The sequence below is a fragment of the Platalea leucorodia genome, assembly GCF_965183815.1.
Source record: "Platalea leucorodia genome assembly, chromosome: 4".
Lineage (NCBI taxonomy): Eukaryota > Metazoa > Chordata > Aves > Pelecaniformes > Threskiornithidae > Platalea > Platalea leucorodia.
Genome location: NC_138826.1, coordinates 102,906,248 through 102,928,364, shown reverse-complemented (window position 1 = coordinate 102,928,364; position 22,117 = coordinate 102,906,248). Strand labels below are relative to the sequence as shown.

The 22,117-nt window shown below is 40.3% G+C and overlaps 1 protein-coding gene across 6 annotated transcripts in view; it reads left to right on the top strand.

The window, feature by feature from the left end:
• The window catches only part of CADPS2 (calcium dependent secretion activator 2), a gene marked incomplete at both ends in the record, with an annotated part of 322,949 nt that overhangs the window by 115,114 nt on the left and 185,718 nt on the right, over window positions 1–22,117 (top strand). For all 6 annotated transcript variants that reach the window (XM_082308684.1, XM_082308683.1, XM_082308681.1 and 3 more), the window contains one exon: window positions 20,130–20,210. In XM_082308684.1, coding sequence (XP_082164810.1) covers window positions 20,130–20,210 — 81 coding nt within the window. The remainder of the gene's footprint in view (window positions 1–20,129; window positions 20,211–22,117) is intronic.

The following is a 22,117-nucleotide window of genomic DNA, read 5'->3' as shown; positions in this document are numbered from 1 at the left end:
CTGATGGAAATCATCAGCCTTGGGATTTTGGCTAGAGATCTTTCTTTCAAGCTGTTCGTTTTGTTTTCTGAGACTGTCTTTGGCATTCAGCGAGTGCAAGAAAACAGCAGCAGAATGGGCATCATAGCATAAAAAATAAAGAAGTTGGGTTTGGCTTTATTAAAGCAGATCCTTTTAAGCTTCTTCTATTTTTTTTACCTTTCCCTGTGTTTCTTCCCCTAAAATATTCTTTTGGAGCCTTCATGAAGTAATTAATGCTGTTTTGACATTCTCTTGAGTTCCAGATCCAAGGGAGTTAAGCTGCCTCAACACTCAAAGCCAAATATATCCAGCATTTAACTTGCACTTACATTAACAGCACCAGTGCATTTGACTCATCATGTTTAATATTACCAGCTGAGGATAAAGTTCCTCTAGTTTGGTATTAAGCAATAAAAATAAATCTTTTCTCCCAAAGGCTGTAGTATTAATTTTTTTAAAACATGTTTTTTGTTTTCAAGGAGAGATTCTGTGTCTTCAGGTAAATAAATACAAAACAAACAATTTTTACAGCCACATTTCCAGACTGATGATTAAGTTTATTAATGTGTCTGATTCCTCACTTATACGTGCATTTGCATGAATGCTTGTGAGCAAGTTGAATAACTTAATGACCCTTAGCATGAACGTGTCCCCTGTTCTGCTTAAGACATGGTGGTATTCTGTATTCCCTCTTTATCAATTCAAAGTAAAGCAGTTTTGCTTAGAACAGTCACTTCCGTCCCAAGGAACAATTTGATTATTTAGGTTTGTTCCTCTGCAGGGTTTTCCATCCTGTGAGGTGTCTTCAGCAGCCAGTGTGAAGCCAGCAGAAGCAGCCGAAAAAGCCACAGGAAAAGAATGAGCCCATGTTTCCGTATCCCCCTCACGCACTGGTACTGAATGTCTTGTTCTGAAGCTTAGCTGCTTTTTTCCCCCATTTTTTAATTTTTTAAGGGAGAACCCTCTTAGCTCTCCCTTCTTGAGAGGAAGTTTCTTTGCAGCTGGCTGCCTGGCCAAAGTTCATATGGGTTCCCACACCCCAGTCACTCCCAAGGGAAAGAGGCAGGTAAATTTGGAAATGAGCAGGCTAATATATATGGTAGATACATACTTTAAACAGAAATATCAAAGCACAGCCATAATAGAGGATAGACTGTCCTATGCAAGAATAATTGTGTATGTAAAATGGCTGAGAAATCTGCAGCTCTCTTTGAATATGTTATAATTTGTGTATTTATTTTTTATCCTCTAGGAAGGTGGTTTTGTGGCTGTCGTAAAAATGAGAGAACTCTCAGGTCACCTTTTCAGCTGTCTCCTCTGCTGAGGCTGTCCTAATCTCTAGGATCTCATCTCTCAAGCTCTAATCTTCCAGGCTGTCCACCCCAGACACCCTCTCACCCCAGAAAAGGATTAGTTCTCAACAGAAGAGCCGTCATGCAGGGAGATGCTCCTTGGCCTGGCATTGATTCCCGCATTTTATATTACAAGACTTAAAGATATTTGTTCCTATCATCCAGATTCAGTCTGGTGTCAGTGCTGAGGCTGTCTGCTTTGTGATGAGATGTTCATCATTTCAAACTTCCAACATGTTTACAAGAAAGTGCCTGTTTCTCTCTATATATAGGTCTTCTATAGGTAGGTAGATGATCTTCATTTTAGTTTTCTGCTACAGGCATGAAAAATTCTCAGGCCAACTGAAATAACCCTTTTTTTGGTCAATAACATGAGTAGAGAGAAGAGAAGATAATCACAACCCTCAGTCTAAAAGCTTACAGCCTACTGGGAAGGGGAAGAGTAAGAGGAGAGTAAAAATAGGATTCACCTGTACTTTGTGTCCTCTATGGGCATCTGTTTCTTGAGATAACAGATAAATAGACTGAATTTCAGGCATTTTAGCTATAGACAGGAAAAATCTGAAATAAAATTGAGGCTACTTATTTAGTAGAAGTGTTGACTTCTAGCTGCTGTTGAAAGGAGCAGTTGTATGGTAAGCAGGCTAGGGCTATGACAGAAGAAATATCCCTTTGCAAATGAAGAAAGGGGAGAGTCAATCCCTCCATCACCTCTGAATAAACTGTTTTCCTGACTGGGCATGCAGTGCCAAGCTTTTCTAATGTGGGAACACTAGGACTGCCCGTAAATGAGGGAATATAATACTGAGCCATGCCTGAGAGAGCCTCCAAAGGTGTACACAATTTCTGGAGTAGCTTTGTTTTATTCCTAGGAGCGCTGTAAAATCATGCTCCAATCAGTCTGGCACGGCCTCCTCCCCATACTGTGTCTTTCCTCAGGAGACTGGAGGCAGCAGGATCTTGCCTGAAACACCTGTCCCTCCGTAGGGAAACTTATCTGACCAGTATTCCTGTTTTACCATACTGGAGCAACTACTATGTTTTACAGATGGATAGCAGACTTTCTGTAACTGGTGTTTTCCCACCTGTTTAATGTTAGTATTTTCCTCCCATTCCCATGTTTCCGGGAGGGTGGAGGCTGGAAGCTTATAACTTCTGGCAGCAGGGAAGGTCTCCCTGTCTTTCTGCAATTGTTCATCTAGAAAACTGGTTCAGGACCCTGGCAGCAGAGGAGGATGAGTGAGTCCCATTGCGGGAAGCATGCTTGTTGGACACCTCAGGTCATGGGATTGGGACCAAAGCACAAAGAGGAAGCAGCAGTGTTTGGTGACCCCACCCTGTCCAGGACAAAAGCACCCATCCGCTGGCCATCCCTTCTTACTTGCTTCTAGCCTGGATCTGTGGCGTTGCAGAGAGACTGCTGAGGCCCATCTAGCCTTCCAGCTACTGCCCCTTGCTGCTTGTCTGTGCAGCACCAGTGACGTGGCCTTGAGGAGATCAAAGGTGACTGTAAGACTCTGAGAGCAAAGATGGCCCAGGGTGACACATCCAACCTGCATAATTGATGTCATCAGTGAGGCTTTGACCTTTGGTTGTGGCACCTTGTTTTGAGAAGAACTAGTAAGAAGAGACAGAATGAATCTGACAAGAAAGCATGGACATGTTTGTGGACAGGATTGCTAACCTAACATGGAGGATTTTAAACTAGTTTTGTTGGACGATAGGGAGCTAATCTCAGGGTTAAATGAGAAAGCAATGCATGTGGAGAAGATAGGTATGGTAGAAGGCTACAAGGGAGACAATGTTCCTTCTCAGAACAGAGACTGTTCATAAATGTGTCTACACTAATGCCTACACTGTAGTGGCTACACTATTTGGGCAACAAACAACAAGTCCAGTCTCTGGGTCAATATCAGAAGGGAAAGTACTATGGGTAATGATGCGGCGAGGGGCAGTTACTGACCACCTGAAGAAGAGGATAAGGCTATCTATAAACAACTGATAGAGGTCTCCCAATGCCAGGGCTTGATCCTTGTGGTGGATTTCAGACACCTGCCACTAAATTCCTGGGAGGGTAACATAGCATTGCACAAGCAATTGAGGAAGCTTCTAGACTGTGTTGGTGAAAATTTCTGAATGCAAATGCAAAAGGAGCGGTTGGGATTAGTGCTCGGTTTGACCTGCTGCTCACAAACAGGGAAGAGTTGAGGGTGAACATGACCATAGGTAGCAGCTGGGCTGCAGAAATCACCAGTTGACAGTTCAGGAGTTGGAGGAAGGCTGAGCAGGTAAGCTGTGAATTTACCCTCTATTTAAAGAATTGCTATGCAGAGAAGCTGCCATCTAGGGAAAATGAGAGCCCACGAGTTCACTGATTTCTTAAGAAAACATATTAAGAGCTCAGGAACAAACCATACTGTTGTACAGAAAGTGAGAGTTACGGATATTACCTTAGTCCCTGGAAAGACTGTGGAGCACAACCTCTTGCAATCCATTTTCACATGCATAAAGGTAATCATTGTTAGTTTATGTGGATACCAAGAGCAAATCATGCCTGACCAACATGGCTGCTTTCTTTCATGAAATGACGTAACTGTATTAATAAGGAGACCAGTGGATGATAATGTACCTTGACTTCAGTAGGGCTTTTAACATCATTGTCCACCTCATTCACATTTGTAAGTTCAGGAAGTATGGTCTGGACAAGCTGTCTATTAGAGGGCTTGAAAATTGGCTAGGTCGCTGTGCTGAAAGGGTGGTAGGCAGGGGTTTAAAATCTCAGTTGGTAGCTGGGAACACAGTACTCCAGAGTTTAGTATTGTTAAGTATTTTTACTGAGAGTTTGGATGATGAAATAAAGTGTATCTTCAGCAGATTTGTGGACAGTACTGAACTGAAGGGAGGGTGATGCAGCTGGCATGCTGAATGGTTAAGTGTCATCTTGAGCATTAAGCTAACAGAAACCTCATGAAGTTCATCAAGGAGAAGCAGAAGGTTTTGCACCTTGGGCAGGGTAAGTGAGCATGATGATGTGCTGAGAACCAACTGGTTGAGTTGCAGCCCTGCTGAAAAGCATGGCATGGCATGGGGGGTCGGGGGTGTGCGGGACGGATGCCAGGCTGAGTAAGAGTCAACAACATCCTTTAATTGCAGATGAGATAATGCTGGGCTACGCTAGAAGAAGCATAGGTAGGAGACTGAAGGAGTTGTTTTTCCCGTCTGCCTGGCAGTGGTGAGGGAGCTAGACTTGAGTAGCCTGGGAAAGAGGAGTTTAACGGGTGGTCTAATAGCCTACCATGAGCAACTTGGAGGGACATTTCAAGGACAAAGATGATGGAGGTATTCCTGTGTAGTAGCAGATGGTATAACGAGAGTTAACTGTCACAAGCTGTGACTTGGGAGATTCAGAATGATCATTAGAGGAAAACTTCAGTATGAAGGTAGTGAAGCAAAGAAACAGGTCAGCCAGAGAAGCTGTGGAGTCTCCATCTTGGAGGTTTTTAGAACCTGGCTTGACATAGCTACAGCTGACTCATCTACCATTACCACAGAGGAGGCTGGACTTCATAACCTCAACATTGCCTATCTATCTAACCAATGTTTCCATGGTGCTGTGTCTTGTACTTAGAACAAAATTTGAGAATGTTGATAGAAGGTGCTGATAATGGTACACAGGTCTTGATGCAAACACCTAAATATTACTGTTTATATGTTTGCTAGGTATCAACCCCTTGTTGCAGTCAGTGGCAATCTAGCCAAGCACTGGAACCTAGAGAGTAGTATCAAGTCGACCCTTCCTTGCTATTCAGCTGAACTCTGTATGAGGCTTCTTAAGTACTGGACTAGCGTTTAACTACAGTTGGCTGCTTGGAGAGCCTACAGTTTTTGTCACTAGAGGTGTTCTCATGTGAGTTGCAGAAATAAGTTTCTAGGCTGGGCCGGAGTTCATCCCTCTTTTGGGATACCTGATGTACTAGCTGTTCTCTGACCTATTTTCTAAGATACATGTTACCACTGAAGCTGTTTGTAAACATGGGAATTTTCTGATTACAAAGTCTTCTTCCAGAAGAGTAACAGTTGAGTGTAATGTAAAACAGATGTTAGCTCTTTTCTTGCATTACAAAAAGAGAAGTTCCCCATGTTAAGGACTTACTAGCTACACGCTCTGAAGCAATATTTTTTCATTTTCCTTCTTAAGGTCTTTTTCCTGATCATTAAGTAAACAGAACATAGACTGAAGATCTATAATATGTTTTCTTTTGGACCTCACTCCAAGCCTGAGCTCGCTCTTCCTCTGTGACAGGCAGGCTCCGCCGCCGCCCCTGGGGGCCGGGCCTTCCACCACCGCCATCGCCGGCTTTTGGCGCCTCATTTTCGCGCCCTTTGTGCCCCGCGGCAGGGGGGCGGGGGGCGGGGCCTCTCCGTTAACAGACAGGGCCCGCAGCCAATGAGGCGCCTGGGCTCGGAGAAACTTCTGGATCGTGGCCGGGGGTGGCCACAGCGCGGGTCCCACCCGGGGCGGGCGTGGGCGCCGCCGGGAGCGGGCTTCTCCCAGCAGCGGAACCGCTCCCCTCGGGCCGGGGCGCCGCCTGAGGAGGCTTCCCGGGAGTGAGCGCCCTCGCCTCCTCCGGGTGAGTGGTTTCTTCTGGGGGTGGCCTTGGGGGAGCCCTCGCACCGCCCCGCCCGCCCCGGGCAGCGACTGCATCCTCCGGGTCCTCAGGGGAGGGAGGGAGGGAGGGAGGGAGCGTCCCCGCGTCTGGGCGAGCGCGTGCGCCCTTGGGATCCTTGCTCTCGTGAGCGCTGGCGTGCAGCAGCGATACCCGACTGGCACCCTAGAACCTGTTAGGCGTTCGGTGTTACCAGAGTGTTCATTGATTTCGGTCTGCCCCTGTTTCTCATTGGTTTCTGTTGTGCGGTTTTGGTTGTTCTGTGTAATACAGTTGGTTGAGGTTGTCCTTCGCGTGGGTTCGTTTTAGTGTAGCTCCATGACACTGCTCTCAACTTGCAGCCAGGAATCCCGTTGTACTCCTTGTTGTCCTGAGAATGAAGACTAGTAGGAAAATGAAAACAATTTGATTAATACGGTCCACAGAACTCCTCGCTTTTGGGAATGAGTGGAGTAGAGAGTTGGTGAATATCTGGCTGTGGTCACCTGAGCAATTTTTCAACCTATCTGGTGATTTGAAGGAAATTTGATATAAGAAAAGAAGTTAGAAAAGTTTGATTTGAAAAAAATTTGATAAAAGAACTTAGAAGGGTTTTTTGGAGTACTGTGTAAACAGGTTGCTTGATCAAAGTAGCAGGTTACAGTTCTCCCATCGAGGAGAACAGCTGGTCATATCTTACTGTGTACCTCGAGTATACACATGGAAAGAGAGCTGCTTAAGTGCCCCAGCCGTGGGGGGAGAACCTTCACAGGTGTGGAAGTCAGTTTTTCAGACTGCAACACAAATCTGTAGATGAAGCTTGCCTTCTTACACATTAATCTCTAGATTACATCTGTTTTTCAGTTATTACTCAGGTATTTAGGATTTTTATTTTTATGAATAGGTATGTACACATCACTACTACCGCAGACTTCTAGAAAAAGGTAGCAGTACAGAACATTCTTCAGCTGATGCTATGGTATTGAACAGAAAGGGAGAGAATGGGATTCCATTTCTGTCATCATCTAGCTTCTCTCCATCATATTTACAAACAGCTCCAATAGTAGATCTATCCAGTGATTTTCTTAAATAGTCTCTCTTGAAGAAATTATTAGCTGTTTTTAAAAAATATTATTAAAATGCTCAGATATTGTATGTATTTAAATACAAATGCAGACTTTCAACTAAATAGAAACATCTTGCCTATTTGAAAGAAGAACTGTTTATATGCAACTGAGTGTTTTGGTCTGGGGTGGGTTTTTTTCATGGTGCATTTTGAAAGCAACATCATACACATTTTTTTGAAAATCTGTGATAAATCAGTGCTTCAATTGTGAGTTGTCAGCCTGAATTTTAAGTTTTCCATCTAGTTAAGTCAGCCACTTAAAATTTTTTGGGGAAAAATATTGGCATGACATTCAAGATGTTTTTGCTTACTTAATGCAATGCTCATTAACATCTATTGCCTTAATTGCATATATTCCCTTAGGTTTCAACATGCCAAAGAAAATCTCATCAGTGATTAATAAGGCAAGAAAACATTCTGTGTGATATTTTTGGAGAGTGAGGAGGGTAAGCAAAAGGAGAGGGGATTTCCTTCTGAAGCAAGGATAATTTTAGGAAAATATAAAACACTGTGGCATAAATATGAATATACCAACAAGGTTTGCATGCTAATCTTTGGGTTGTTTTGGATATGGTAATCTCTGTGCAGGTGGTGGGAGAGGAGGAGGGCGGAAGGGTTTTTCTAAGGAGGATCAGGACATGAGTCAGAGCTCTTTTTAAGGCCCATCGCTTCCCAGTTAGGGTGGATGTGGGAGGGTACTCCCTAGCCAGAACCTGAGAGCAACTTGTATTGAAGGAGACAGCCAATATCTATTTCAGCAGGATCCGGGGGAAGGTGAGAGGAAGAATAAGAACACCCATTTCTTTGATCGTCTTATCAGAGATTACTGGTGCAGTTGGGACCTCCACAGTATTTATGGTAGGCGTGTAGATAACTGCTTAAGTGCTTTTAATAACTCTCTGGAGGCTTCTCTGTCTCTCCATTGATTACCTAGGGACCCTAGGTTTCTGACTTAAAAGATACTTTGTTTGGATGGTACAGTAGGCTCTACGCATAGCTCTGAAGCTTTTTTTATTGCCTAGCTGTAGGAAGAACACCGATACAAATAACAAGGCAAAGACTTGAGTGGAAAATAAATAAAAGTTAAACTCTTTTGTGTGTGGATATTTATAATTTTGTGGTTGCAAAGTTGAGGTGGAATGCATTTTGCATAGTTAGCAACAACTGAAGAGTTTGACTTTTACATTGTGGAAGACAGTGCTGTGATGAGTGTGGCGTCTGTCTTGACAGCACCCCTGAAATCCAATATCTGGATGTGAAAAATGAGATACAGTTGGATAAAATACGTTTACAGTATGACATATTACAGATTTTAATTTTTCTGTTCCTGTTAATAAAAGAATGATGCTTTGCATCCACATCCTTGATTCATCTTCTTAATATTTAGAGCGATTAGATCTGTAAATAGTAAGAACCTGCCATGATTCACTGTCCTTCTCTCTCAGCACAACATGCTTTCCTCAGGTTTTCGTTCTGTCCAGTAGAGGTGGTTGAATATTGTAGTCTCAACCAGACAGAAGGCAAACTGGGGTTTTGGCTATTGATTATGCAGTTGTGACAAATGCCAAGAGAATGAGAGGCAGAAATTTCCGTTGCTTGTAGTGACACTTCTGAGCTGTGCTAACATTTTTTTTTCTCTTCTATAGTCCACTACTGAGCCACTAATGTGAATCCTAATGTGATTCTAATCATCCTAATGTGGCTTCTGGAGTTTAATGTTAAAACTTTATTTAAAAACAGTGCTGTTCTTAAATGGCCAATGGGATGACTTGTCATCAGTCCATAAGACTTTTTTCTGACTGGCCAGTTCTGTAGTAAATATCCAAGGCCTGATGGTAGTGTTTTTATGGTGCAGTCTTGATATTTTAGCAGGAGATTTGTGGGGGAAGATTTCTCTTGTTTTCCTTTTGATTGATTCCTGGCGAGTTTAACTGTGGTTTCTATCTGATTCAGTCTATTTAGAAGTGTTGCATCTTTATTCAACACCTTCATGAATGTCCTGGGGAAGGCAGCGTAAGGGAAACCTCGGAGTTTACTGATGATACTAAACTGTTTTGGGTACTCTAATGTTGCTCTAGTTGCAGGGAACTCCAGAAGGACCTCACAAAACTGCATGGGCAAAAGCGTGACAGATAAGCTCTAAGGTGGCTAAACGTAAGGAGGAGAAACAAGCTGGCGCACGCCCACAGGCTGCTGAACTGAGCATGGGCAGTTACAGCTCCAGAAAGACACTTGGGTTTCCCTGTGGTGAAATCCATTAGTTCAGCGCGCAACAGCAGCATTGTTTTCCTGCTGTATATAACCTTCTTATGCCCATATGTTGAGTGCTCTGTGCAGCTTTGGTCTCCCTATCTCAGGGATATAGGCGAGGTCAGTGAGGACTAGGGGGTGGCATTGAAAGTCACGGAACAGCTGCCTTCCGAGGAGAGACTGAATGGACTGAAGCTCTTCAGTCTGGAGGTGAGAAGGTTGACGGGGAGGAGTATGGTTGAGGTTTACAAAGTTATGAAGGCAGTGACCAAGGTGAATGTGTACCTTCATTCACCAAATGCCACACCACTAGCAACTGGGACACTTGAGGAAGTTTGCAGGAGATTTAAAGTGGATGCGACGCTTCCTTATCTGGCTTTTGGAGAACTTCCAGTACATTTTGTCTTGAGGAGCAATGAGGGCAGACAGCAACAGAAGGTTCAAAAGGGTTTGGACAAGTTCCTGGAGAACAGGTCCATAAATTGGTGCTAACAGGACTAGGCCTGGATGTGCTCTCTCACATCCCTCGCACTTCCTCGGGCACCACAGCTATCATTAGAGAACTTCAGCACTTCAGAGAACAGTCGAGCTCCAGCATTTTCCCTAAATAACCTCAGCAGCTGTCAACTGTCACACAGTTCTGGGCTGGATGGACTGTTTGTCTCATCTAACAGGGTGTTTCTTAGGTCTGTCGCATGCAAGATGGTTGTGTAATCCAGAGAGAAAATAGGAAAATACTTCCTTTAAAATTTGGGGGATGAAACAGGAATTATACATATGTAGAATTATGTTTTATTATTTGAAGAATAGCATCATTTTATGAGATTGGTCAAAATGCCAAAAAAAAAAAGATATAAATCGGTAGTTTGTAAAGTGAGCAATTCAGAATAAAACACAATTTATAATTTTTTTTTTTAAATTCTTATAGGACTGATTTGTAGAAGTGGAATGGCTTCTGTAAACGAAACGTTCTATCAGTGTGCTAGCCTCAGTTTCTTTCAATTGTCTGTATATGCTTTTAAGCTTTAAAACAAAGAATCTGTCTGGTTTTATGCAGGCTTTAATGCATGTCTACCCATTGTTTCATTGGGAAAGCCAAGGGTCTTGGCTTACATTAAGCTTAAAGTGAATTGATTCTTGAACTTTTTTTTGAACAATCTGTAAATGCAATGTAGGTAAAAATAGGATAAACTAATTGAATTGCTTTTAGTTTTATTATTTAAATCTCGATGGTTTACCTAGTGGAAAGTGCATGCAGATAGCGCTCATGAAAGCAACAGCCATGTTACTTCTAAGCATGTATCAGAATAAGTACGGTGAGATACGATCCACTCTTTGACAACAAACAAGGAAGAATCATGCAAAGGGTTACATGTATACTATTTTCACTGTCCGCAGTAGCCACTAGATATGTACAACTAGACGCATACTTAAATTTCCTGCTTTTTTTGTCTAGCCTCTTTGAGTAGGGGCCACCATTTGTGTAACAAGTGGGTTGTAGTTGCATTAGGAAAACAAGTGGAGCTACAGCCAAGACCAAAACATACCTGGAGAAAGAGGCATCGTTTGCAATTCTGGGTCTCTGCTTTATAGAATAGAGCCTCTGCTACAAAAATAATGTGAAGTGAATGTTCAAGGAAACTAAGTAAGATTGAAGAGCCTGTTGTTGCAGAAAAGGGCATCAATGTAGTGAAACTGTTCTTGGTCAGTATTCTAATCAGTGTACATATACGTCCATGTTTATCCAATTCATAAAATTGATATGTCTTGATTCTCTTCACTGTGGGGAAAGTCAGACGAGCACTAGAATCATGGCATTTATGGACAAGCTTGTGACAGTGTATCAACACTGATATGAAATGAAAAATCATTTATATAGTGAATAACATAAAATTTGGGTTTTTTTTTAATGTTGGAGTTTTCTTTTTTAATTTTATTTTTAATGGGTTTTTCCCTCTCAGAATCTGCAGGTAGTAAGGTCCAAGGAATATAATTCTAAGGCTGTGCAAAGAGTCTCTGATAGTTACAGAGAACTGCTATCATGAAAATACAATCCAAGAAACACTAGCTAAAGACAAATCATTAACTGTCTAAGTACCTGTGGTCTGATTTTTTTCTCTCCTTGATGCCTAAACAGACTACTGTGCACAAATAAATATTTGAAATATTTGTATCTAGGTCAGTGTATCTTTTTTGCTAAAACCCCACATTGCATAATTAACACCCTCTGTGAACCAAATAAAGCTTCAACTTTTATCTTTGCATTAAATCGGAGGAAGAACTAGTAGCAGACTCAGTATTGTGACAGTTTTTCCTCTGTAAAAATGAGGGCTTAGCAGACTTTCTTCAAAGGTTACCATCCAAATACCTAGGCAAAAAAGCCAATTTCTGTGATTTATTTATTTATTTACAAACCATATGTCAAGATTTGTCCAAGAAGAGGAACAGATCTTTTAACTCTTGGAGTTTAGGTTAGCAGACCACCAATTTTAATTTCAGATCAGTGATCTAAAATAAAATGGAAAAAATGTTTCATTTAGGCAATTGATGCAGAACAAGGATATGACAGTGCGTTGTGGAAAAGACCATGCATATAAATTAGTGAAAATCCTGGCTGGGAAGCCCTACTCTCTTCTCAGCCCATGCAGATAAACAGAGTGCTGGGGTCTGTTCAAGTCCAAATAGGCAAACAAAAACCTCATTCTTTATCGTGCAAAGACATTTGCGCTACTTTTCCAAGTGTCCTTTTCACAAAGTGTCAGTTCCAGTCAGTAGATGAAAATATGCAATAAAATATTGAGGACTACATTTTGATTTGGCTAGGACAAGTATTGAACCATTAATTTATTTTTCGATTTTCTTCAGTAAAGATAATACTAAGCAGAGGATATATGTTGCATTTGAAGAATCCTTTGAAGGTCATCTTTTTAAAGATTGGGTTATTCTTTCCCGTTTGGGACATATCATTTTGACTAAGGTTGCCTGGTGAGTTTAATCAAGTTAGCTATTGATAAAAGACATTTAACTTGTTACAGTTTCTCTAAGAGGTTAATAGCAATCAAATATGAAAGATGATTGCTAGGGAAACGGTCATTGAGCGAAGTAGCATTCTACATCTGTACATTGCAGTGTAAAATAAACTGTTTCTTGCTAGAGATTTTCTCAGTAATACGTGGTGTGTATGCTTCAAATGTCTTCTCGCTTACAGTGTTGGCTAAGTACAGTTTGACGTATGAACATACAGTATATGACTGTTGACTGGCTTTGCTCTTATCTGCGTTATTACTTGTTGTTAACAATATTGGCTACAGAGAAAATGATATGGTAATTGCTTGCTCTGTTCATCTGTACGCTCTCTGTCCTAATTTTGATATTTATATTATTGTAAAACTGTTGCTCTCCGCTCCCCCATCCAAGAAAAAAGGAAAAAAAATTATGGTAGTCAGTAGGAATTTGTATTAAAACAAATTAATTCAAACTGAGGTCTGAGCTTTTTGCTGGCACTGTGTTGCAAGAAAATTGAGTGATCAGCTTGGCCAATTGTCTGAAAGGCAATCTTGTTGTGCTCTATTAGAGCAAAATCAATAAGAAAAGGTTGTGAGGCCTGATGGTGCATTGTGAAATGTTGTTAGAACACCTCATACGGGCTTTGGACCTGTAAGCTTTTACAAGTCTACTTGCTGCAGACAGATTGAAAGTAGAAATGCTTTCAGTGGTTGCCGAGTTTGTCTTTTGACTTAGAATTAGCTGAAAATGTGTGTACTGGTATTCCACAAGGGAAGTAATTTCAAAAATAGGTGCTTTTTCCCCCCCTTTATTTTAACCATTAACAGATTTTTCTCTCTCTGACATTTTTCCTCTTATGTTTCAATTAGAGCATGTACAACACAGAAGCAAAATTTGCCTGAGTTTATCTGCCCAATCTAGCAATTTTTTGTTGTTTGTGTGTGTTGACTGGGAAAAGGAGCGAGTTGGGAAGAGGGGAGAGGAAGATTTAGGAGCTGAGTTTTTAAAGTTGTTCTTTTGCAGAGAGTTCTGTGGGAAATCCACAGGATTTTACCATTGCGCAGGCAAGGTCAGCGATTTGCATGATACGTGATAGGGATTTTGCAGGGTGCAGAGAACATGAGAATTTTTAAATACCATTTTATTAATCTCTTATGAATCTGAATTAATTCACTATTTATACACAAGGAAGAGAAAAGATCTTAAAATTGAAGCTGAACAGCACAGCCTCGTCTGAAATTGAGGAGTGACCACATTTTCTTTCCTCTTACAGCTGTGTCTTTCTTGCTGCGAAACAGGAGGCAGAAGGTTTATGAAGAGGTCCAGTAGAAGCCATTTAGAAAGCTTCACACGTCCTGCCCTTTAATCAAATCTGGTTTTTTTCCTCCCATAGGAAGTGGTAGCAATTTACTTCTGTCACGACTTTGTTCTTCAGAAGTTGAGTCCTGTTGAATTCATGTCCAAAAGTGTCTGCTGTTGTAGACTGGAGTTGGGCGCTCTGTTTTTGGCCTGATTTGGAAGTTGTTGATCTTCCTGCTTTTACATATGTAGCTGCTAATCTTGGTTCATAAGCTTGGGAGGCTTCGGGAATCTCTGCAGGCTGTTTGTGTTCAGCTCACAGCAGCTCCTTAACACTGCGGAGAATTGCAGACACCTTTAATCTCTTCCCAGTCTGTTCCTTTAGAGCAACTCCACCTGTGTAAAGATAAGAACAGGAACAAATCCTGTGGGTCTTAGAGGCGGCAGGTCTGTCTGAAGCAAAACTCCTTTTTTTAGAGTCCCAGATAAGAGTAGCAAGGACAACAGTCTGAAAAACGCCGGTATTTCCATCTGCTACACCTACTGCCTGCTTGCTGCTTACTTGATTGACAACTGAAATTGAGCACTAGGAATTCTCTGGCATTCGCTTTTTCTTCCAGCCTTGCTGCTGGATGCCATTAGTTACTTCCAGAAATCCATTTTTTTTCAGCATTATATAATCATAACACTTTTAATCAAAGCCCTTTACTCCATTTGGTGTGTGTTGACAGTTTTTGCCTTGGCTGTCAGACAGGAGTCAGGGATGGACCCTGCAGGTTACCTTATGTGGGCATCCACAAATAACCTGTCAGCTCAGCAGGGCCCAGACTTGGTTACGTATGGCAAAAAGTGGCTGTGAAGAAAGAAACTACCATTACTGTCACACAGAGTGAAAAGACTTTGAATTTGTATCGCAGAAATAAGAGCAAGTCCTAAGATATGTGAACTGTCAATTTAGTCATTAAATGTAGAGAAATTTATATTGCTATGGGCAGGTAAATTATCGTGGTTTAACCCCAGCCAGCAGCTAAGCACCATATAGCCGCTCGCTTCCTTGCTCCCCCAGCAGCAGGATGGGGGAGAGAATTGGAAGGATAAAAATGAGAAAACTAGTGGTTTAAGATAAAGACAGTTTAATAGGTAAAGCAAAAGCTGTGTACACAAGCAAAGCAAACCAAGGAATTCCTTCACTACTTCCCATGGGCAGGCAGGTGGTCAGCGACGTCCAGGAAAGCAGGGCTCCATCATGCATAACCGTTACTTGGGAAGACAAAACGTCATCACGCCGGATGCCCCCCCTTCCTCCTTCTTCCCCCAGCTTTATATACTGAACATGACATCATATGGTGTGGGATATCCCTTTGGTCAGTTGGGGTCAGCTGTCCCAGCTGTGTCCCCTCCCAACTTCTTGTGCACCCCCAGCCTACTTGCTGGTGGGGTGGGGTGAGAAGCAGAAAAGGCCTTGACTCTGTAAGCACTGCTCAGCAATAGGGAAAACATCCCTGTGTTATCAACGCTGCTTCCAGCACAAATCCAAAACATAGCCCCATACTAGCTACGGTGAAGAAAATTAACTCTATCCCAACCAAAACCAGCACAGAAATGTAATTTCACGTTAATGTTACTGTGAATTAGAAAGCTGCAAGGAAGCTAACCGAACGTTAATAAAATAGTGACTTGGAGGAACTCTCAGTTAGTTTGAGCACTTGTGAATGTAAAGAACAATAACTTGCAGGAGGTCAGTACTCATCCATATTCAAACTGGTCTTGTTTCTTGGGCGAAGGATATCTGACTGACTTTCTATGTAGAGAAGTGCAAGTGAGTGCCATGGGCTTTAGTGCAGTACCTCTTGGCAGCATTGGTACCTTTTTTACCTTAAGTTGCTCTTGCACGCTAACTAGAATTTTTGCCAGTGTACCGTTTTTCTTTTGCACCAAAATACACAAATATTTTACAGCCTTTTAAGTAATATTTTTTAAAGTTATTATTTACACAGGAATCAAAAAGTATGCAATCTTTTCCAGCCTTTTAAAATATGTAAACATTAACTCATTCAGATGTATTTCTGTTCTGTGCTGTTCAGGCATACAAATTAAACAACAGTTTGTCAAGGAAGTTATCATGCTGTTAATCCAAATAGTGATTTTTAACTCTGATATGCTTACAGTCTTTCTTAAATGAGCAAATAATTTGAGGAGAGTAGACTCCATGCATATCCGAGACAGAGAGCAGCATGTCCTGAAGATGAGTCTGAATGTTGAATCTGATTAATCTCTGGTAGTGGCTGTTTGCAGCCTGATTGCTGCAAACTTCATTTTTCAAAGGTTCTTAACGTGGCCAGAGGTGAGCTGATTTTCACAGATGGGGCCCTGCTAAATTTCAGATCCTTACTCCAAAGCAAGATGGTGCTAGAGCTCTTTGACAAGATGGGCACCATTTTTCTTATGGATAAAGCAGTGTATTGTCTTCCCTGGCCTCTTCAGAAGCAATGGAGTGTTTCGGTTGACATTGTTAAAGCAGAAGTTTGGAGTAGAAAACTTCAGTCTGTCTTCTAGAAGTCAACACTTACATAAGCAACATCCTCTAATAAGAATTGTTGGGCAACTTGCCTATTGAGGACGTTCCCACTCAGTCTCTACTAATAAAGAAGTTTGTAATAAAAATGATTGCCCTTTTCAGAGTGAGAAAAAATAAAGGCAACTTCAAGCATTAATGAATAAAAACATTTTCGAATGAATAGCTTGATGTCTAGCAGTGGCAGGTTTATTTTAGAAAGCTGTTTTTGTATAACACCATTGGGGGGGGGGGGGGGGGAAGATGAGCTACCACTTTCTTTTGAATAAAAAGTAGCTTCTTATTCACCCAAGCGTAGTCATTCATAACTACTGATTTTTCTGAAGAAGCTTTTAAAATCCATATAATCATCATTGCAAAAAGAAAGGGCACAAGTGACATAGCTGTCTTATTCATACTCTTGCTCAGTTGGGAATTTTCCTACTGAATTAGCTAGCCCTCAGAAGGGGTCTCAGTGTCTTTGCCTAGGTTTTACAAGTTTTGGGGGCAGATATATGGCATTTAGGGGAAACATTGGTTTGTTTGGTCAGGACTTCTAATGTATTTTATACTGAAAACAGATCTCTGGTGTCTGTCGAGTCTTCTGTAGTGCGGTGCTACTAAAATACTGACTAATTGGTTATGTGATGTTTAGGCAACATGAGGAGCATCTCTGGTGTTGGTGCAGTCAGTGAATAGCTATGGTGTATAATTACTACCATTGCAGAAAGCTGAAATGTTTTTATTAAATGGAATTTATATGTACCCTCTTTTAAAATAATCTCTAAGGCTATAACTTTTTTTTAAAAAAACATGCCTTCATATTTAAAGGTGGGGAGCATTATGTGATGCCATGTAAATGCCAATTACTGAATTTTAAGTGATGACCAATCAGTGATCTTTTTTTAACAAATTTCAATTGCAATACTGAGAAGAATCTGAGGTGCTATTCTGCAATGTTACGTTTATATTATTTTCTGTGCATAGTGTCATATGCTTTCCTGTTTTTTATTTAACAGTTTGAAAATTACTACAATGGTTGTCATAACTGTGTATTCCACAGATGTCTTGGGTATGGGTTTGATCCATGAATAAGGAATTAAGGAAAAGGGTACGCTTAATGTTAACCCTTGTCACCGCTTCCCACCCATACAGTGGGTTGTATCAAGTGTCTTCTGTATGTAAAAAAAGTGGACACAACTCACAAATTCCAAATGCCACCTGCACTTTCAGAATCTACTCAGTCTTACTGTTGTTGTCACTTCAGATTCAGTTGATTGATAGAGTATGATTGATTACACATTCATAATCACGGACTGCTTTGCTTGCAAAGTTGTTTTTCATGCATTTTGTTGAATTTAGAGTAAAAACAAGTAGAATGACCTTGCATGGAACGTGATATCAAAGTTTCTGGTTTTCTCAGTGTCACTTCATTTTGCATACTGCAAAAATACTGATATCAACAACTTTACTGCTTATTAGGACAGCTGTGAATGACCTACCAGTCATTCTTACCTTGGCTCTTTTCTATAAGTAAAGCAGCGTTCTTCGGTGTTTCACCTCTTCAGCTTCTTTCCATACCTTACAAAACGTCATTACATACATACATTAACAAAACCTTTAAAATGTGTAAGTATTTCAGGAAGAAGACTGAAGTTTAAAAATAAATAAGTAGGGAAATCAGCACATTTTTAAGTATTCAAGTACAAACAGATAATGGGAAGCAATGCATAGTTAAGGAAAAAATGTTAAGATTTACAAAACCAGGTTACACCTTCATTAACTTAAATGATCATTTCATGTGTTTTTTAAATGGAAAAATAACTAAAGATCAGTCTTCAAACAAAAGTGTTTGCCTCTTCAAATGAGTTAATAATAGAGGCATTAATTTAAGTTGTGCCTTGACGCGGGAAAAAGCTTTAGCTTTGTTCTGCTCTCCCACACCCTCCTTTTTGCAGAAATCAAAATTCAGTCATCAAAATTACCTTCAAGCAGATATTTTTCAAGCAATTGCCTGTCATAGGATGTATTATTAAAATAACGTTGACTTTCACTTAGCCCAAAAAGGAAGACCAAATTGTTTTTCATAGTAGACTGACTTTTGTACTGATTAAACAAAAATAATTGCAAAAATTATGTGTTATAATACAAAGGAAAATGGAAGTAAGAAATATTCTTGGTGACAAGTTCAATAAGAAGTCTCTTACTCTTAAGAAATGGAAGAATGCAAATTTGGGATTTTATTTGAAATACTGTAATTGTATTCTGAAAACCTAAAATATTTGCTTTCATTGTGAATGCTCTTGCCATTTATGCTCACAGTCAAACTAGCAGCAGATTTACAGACATATTTAGCGGGAGGACCCTTCTAGTCTGGAACATGATCCATCGTCTACTCTCTAGTTTAAATTTGAGCCTCTTTTAGGGATGCCATCAGGTTTTGTTCTCTTGCTTTCTGGTAGTCTGGATCAGTTCCTGCTAGGATCTTGTGAGACGCCAGATTGCAAAGGTGACAGATTGCATGTTCTGCCATCGCTTCCATACTAGCAGTGGAAAATGTTTCATCCTGTTGCTAAATGTGGTCAGACTTGCATTATCCATAATGCTGTAATTGACCTGTAAGCATTGGATAGTGTGTTTCTAATTATTCCTTTTTTTTTTTTAAATTGGATTTTGGAAGAAAAAATGCCTAATTTTCAAGACCGCCTTCGTTCAGTAAGATGTATTGAAATTAGCTGAGGAGTGTTGCAGAGGAGCTGGTGTTATGTGTTTGGCCTGATGCACTGAATAGTGGCCTTACTTAAAAAGCTTAGTTTAATGTAATCAATCATTTACCAAACTAATTGTGCGTTCTTTGGCTGAAGATGTCATTTAATTAGAGAACCAATTTTTTGCCAGCTTACATCCTTAATCAATTTAAGTTTGGTTGGGTTTTTTTTAGTGAAGAGCAATTCAAGTATCTTTAAACCATAGCTGCATACTAAATGCACTAGGGTTGTATCAGCATGTCTCATCGTGTCTGTGGTTAGCCCTAGGGACAGAGAGCACCCTCCACTGGGGCTCTGTCTTTGTCCTTGTTTGGCATTTATTCAGGTAAGAAGGCAAGTTGTGCCTGATCCTTTGCAGATGCATCACGCTTCTTCCTCTTAACCAGCCCTGCAGGTCAGTGCGTTGAGGTGAAGCCCCACTTCACCTACACTGCCCCCCCCCCCCCCCGCCCTTAACAAGTAAAGAGGTGAAAAATGAGTTGGGGAGTCTCTCTTCTGTTGAGGTGAAGAGATGTGTCCTTCCACTTTACCTCCCTGATTGAAGGCAGATGTTTAGTCATGACTGTTCTCTAGGTATGAAAATACTGGAGGCTCAAAAATTGGATATGCTTTGATGTGAGCGGTTGGCCAGTATTTGGGGAAAAGGGCTATGTGAGTGAAATAATACCATACTTTGAAAACATAGCCACACAGTTTTCTTTCCCTATAGCTGTGTATTCCTATACAGGAACTCACGGCACCAAAGAGCAGATTTCTGTGCCAGCATTTTCTGAGTCAGTCAGTCCAGTTTTCTCCTTCATGGAGAAATGTTTTCAGCTGTTATTTTCGTAAAGAAATAATGCTGCTTCTGTTTAGCCTGAGTATTAAAAACTTAAGGGAATGTTGGCTACCCTTCAGAGACCCTGGCTGCCATGTGTAACTGGTGGCCATTACATTTCTTTCACCTTGGTAAGACTCGAAGCCATGTATTTGTTTAGTGTTTCACTGATTTTAAGATTAAAAGGATGCAATTTATTTCTATTTTGTTTTTAACTACATTACTTGCTATAAAGTTAAAATATAGTGCGTATCTCTCACCATTAACTTTGCGTCTGTTCTCTACCCAAGCTGGATAATGGAGATGAGCAAGCAGCCCAGATCAGACGTGAACTAGATGGACGACTGCAATTGGCAGAACAAATGGCAAGGGTAAGTGGTTGCTTTCATGTACCAAAAACATATCATCATATGAGATTGAGTGGGATGATACATAGTGTGTGTTTGCAGTTTCTGATTCTAAAATTAAGCAGAAGATAACTGAAAACAGTCTGGCAGATGCATTCCTTTCTGCTCTGGAGTATTTGTGTCAACAGGGGTAGGGAGAAAGCAAAACTTGTTTTTGGAAAATCATATGCTGTGTGATCCTACCTTTCCTTCATCAGCAAGTCCAGTGGTGAAACAAAGGGTATATTTGCACATTTGGTATTGTGTATTTTGGAACCAAAGTAAGTAGTCTTTTACATACAGAAGTGCATTATGCTGTCCTTAGGGCATAATCCTAATGTTTACATCTTACTACAGGTTATATGTGATATACTTTTTAAGTATATATAATATAGTTTACATTCACAGATTAAGTCTAAGTTCATAATGGTTATATTAGTATTGCAAGTAACAAAACTATGAGTGAATCTTGTAGGTCAAATTAGTGGTGATTGGGTAAATTATAAATTCTTTTTGTATATTTTAGAAAGCCAAGCCTATTATTCTCTCCTACAGCTTGTATTTTATTTCAGCGGACAGGATTATGCCCTTCTATATTAAATATCACAGGTGGGATTGGTATTATTCCTGGCTATATCTTATTAAATTTTGGAGAAGGGCTTCTTTTTCACAGAAAGGCAATCCCAAGCCTCTTCAATCTTCTGTGAAGCCTGGGCTTATAATCAAAGTTGTCCAATAATCCTGTGTTTGTTCTGTTGCCTTCTTGCCTTTAGCTCCAAAAGTTACAAAATATTGGAAGTGTGCATGTTATACTGTCTGTGTGCAGAAAAAAAAATATGTTATATTAATAGGATATTAACTGTAAAGCAGTTAAGATTTGCTTGTTTCTTTAGAAGGAAAAAATTATCATTTAGGTCTATGAAGTTCATAAATAACAACTTGGAGATGTGATCTTCCTAAAAAACAAAATGCTATCCATAAAAGTTTCAAATTCATTTTAAAGCACGTGAAAATGACGAGCACTATTGAAACCGCATAAATCTTGTTCATTCTCTCTCTAATGTGCATACACTGCACATCTGTAGATTTTTTTAAAGAAAAATGTATTTATCCGTTTTTTTACTGGAACCATTACATGAAAATTCTCATGCTTGCCACAGTGTCAACTGCAGTTTTGCATAGAATAAGGAACTCCATGTCCTACACGGTACACCCAGGTCAGAAATCGGAGGTTTTTTACATCTCTTTTGAACTACTTAAAATGCAGAATTTTTTGTGGGCGACTTTGAGAGCTAGTCCTGATTCTAGCAGCTGTGAGAAATATTAAGATCATTTAAGCCTGAGCAATCAGATGCTGCAAAATACAAACTTTATTCTCAGAGCTCAAAAACAAGGTAAAAAGTGTTTTGGTACTGGATTGTGTATTCTAGCATCTTTGTTGGTAAAGAAAAGGGGTTTCAGTGATTACCTGCCTGTAAGAGAATTATTAAACTGCAGTTTCTAAAGATCAGCGCAGCTCAAGAGAAATCTTTGCATATAGCTTTTTTTGTTGTTGTGGAGGTCTCATTCCTGGTTCCTATAATACATTACTTGCTGATTTTTAGAAGTTGTTAATTATAAATGAGAAGTTTATTTTAGCAGAAAAGATAATTTAGCCTATTTAATGGAGGCAAGAACCTTAGAAATGTGTTCATCTGTGACAGAATAAAATCAATGGGGAATTTGTGCATCTATTTGCCCATCTGTTTCTTCATATGACTAAATGCAAAGTAATTGAAATCAAAGGGTGTATGACCTAATGGGATTTTCTACCTATTGTAACTGGTGCTATGCTTTTCTAACATAAACTTTTATGTGATCCTATGAAGAGATTACCCAGTGTCTTTTCTCCT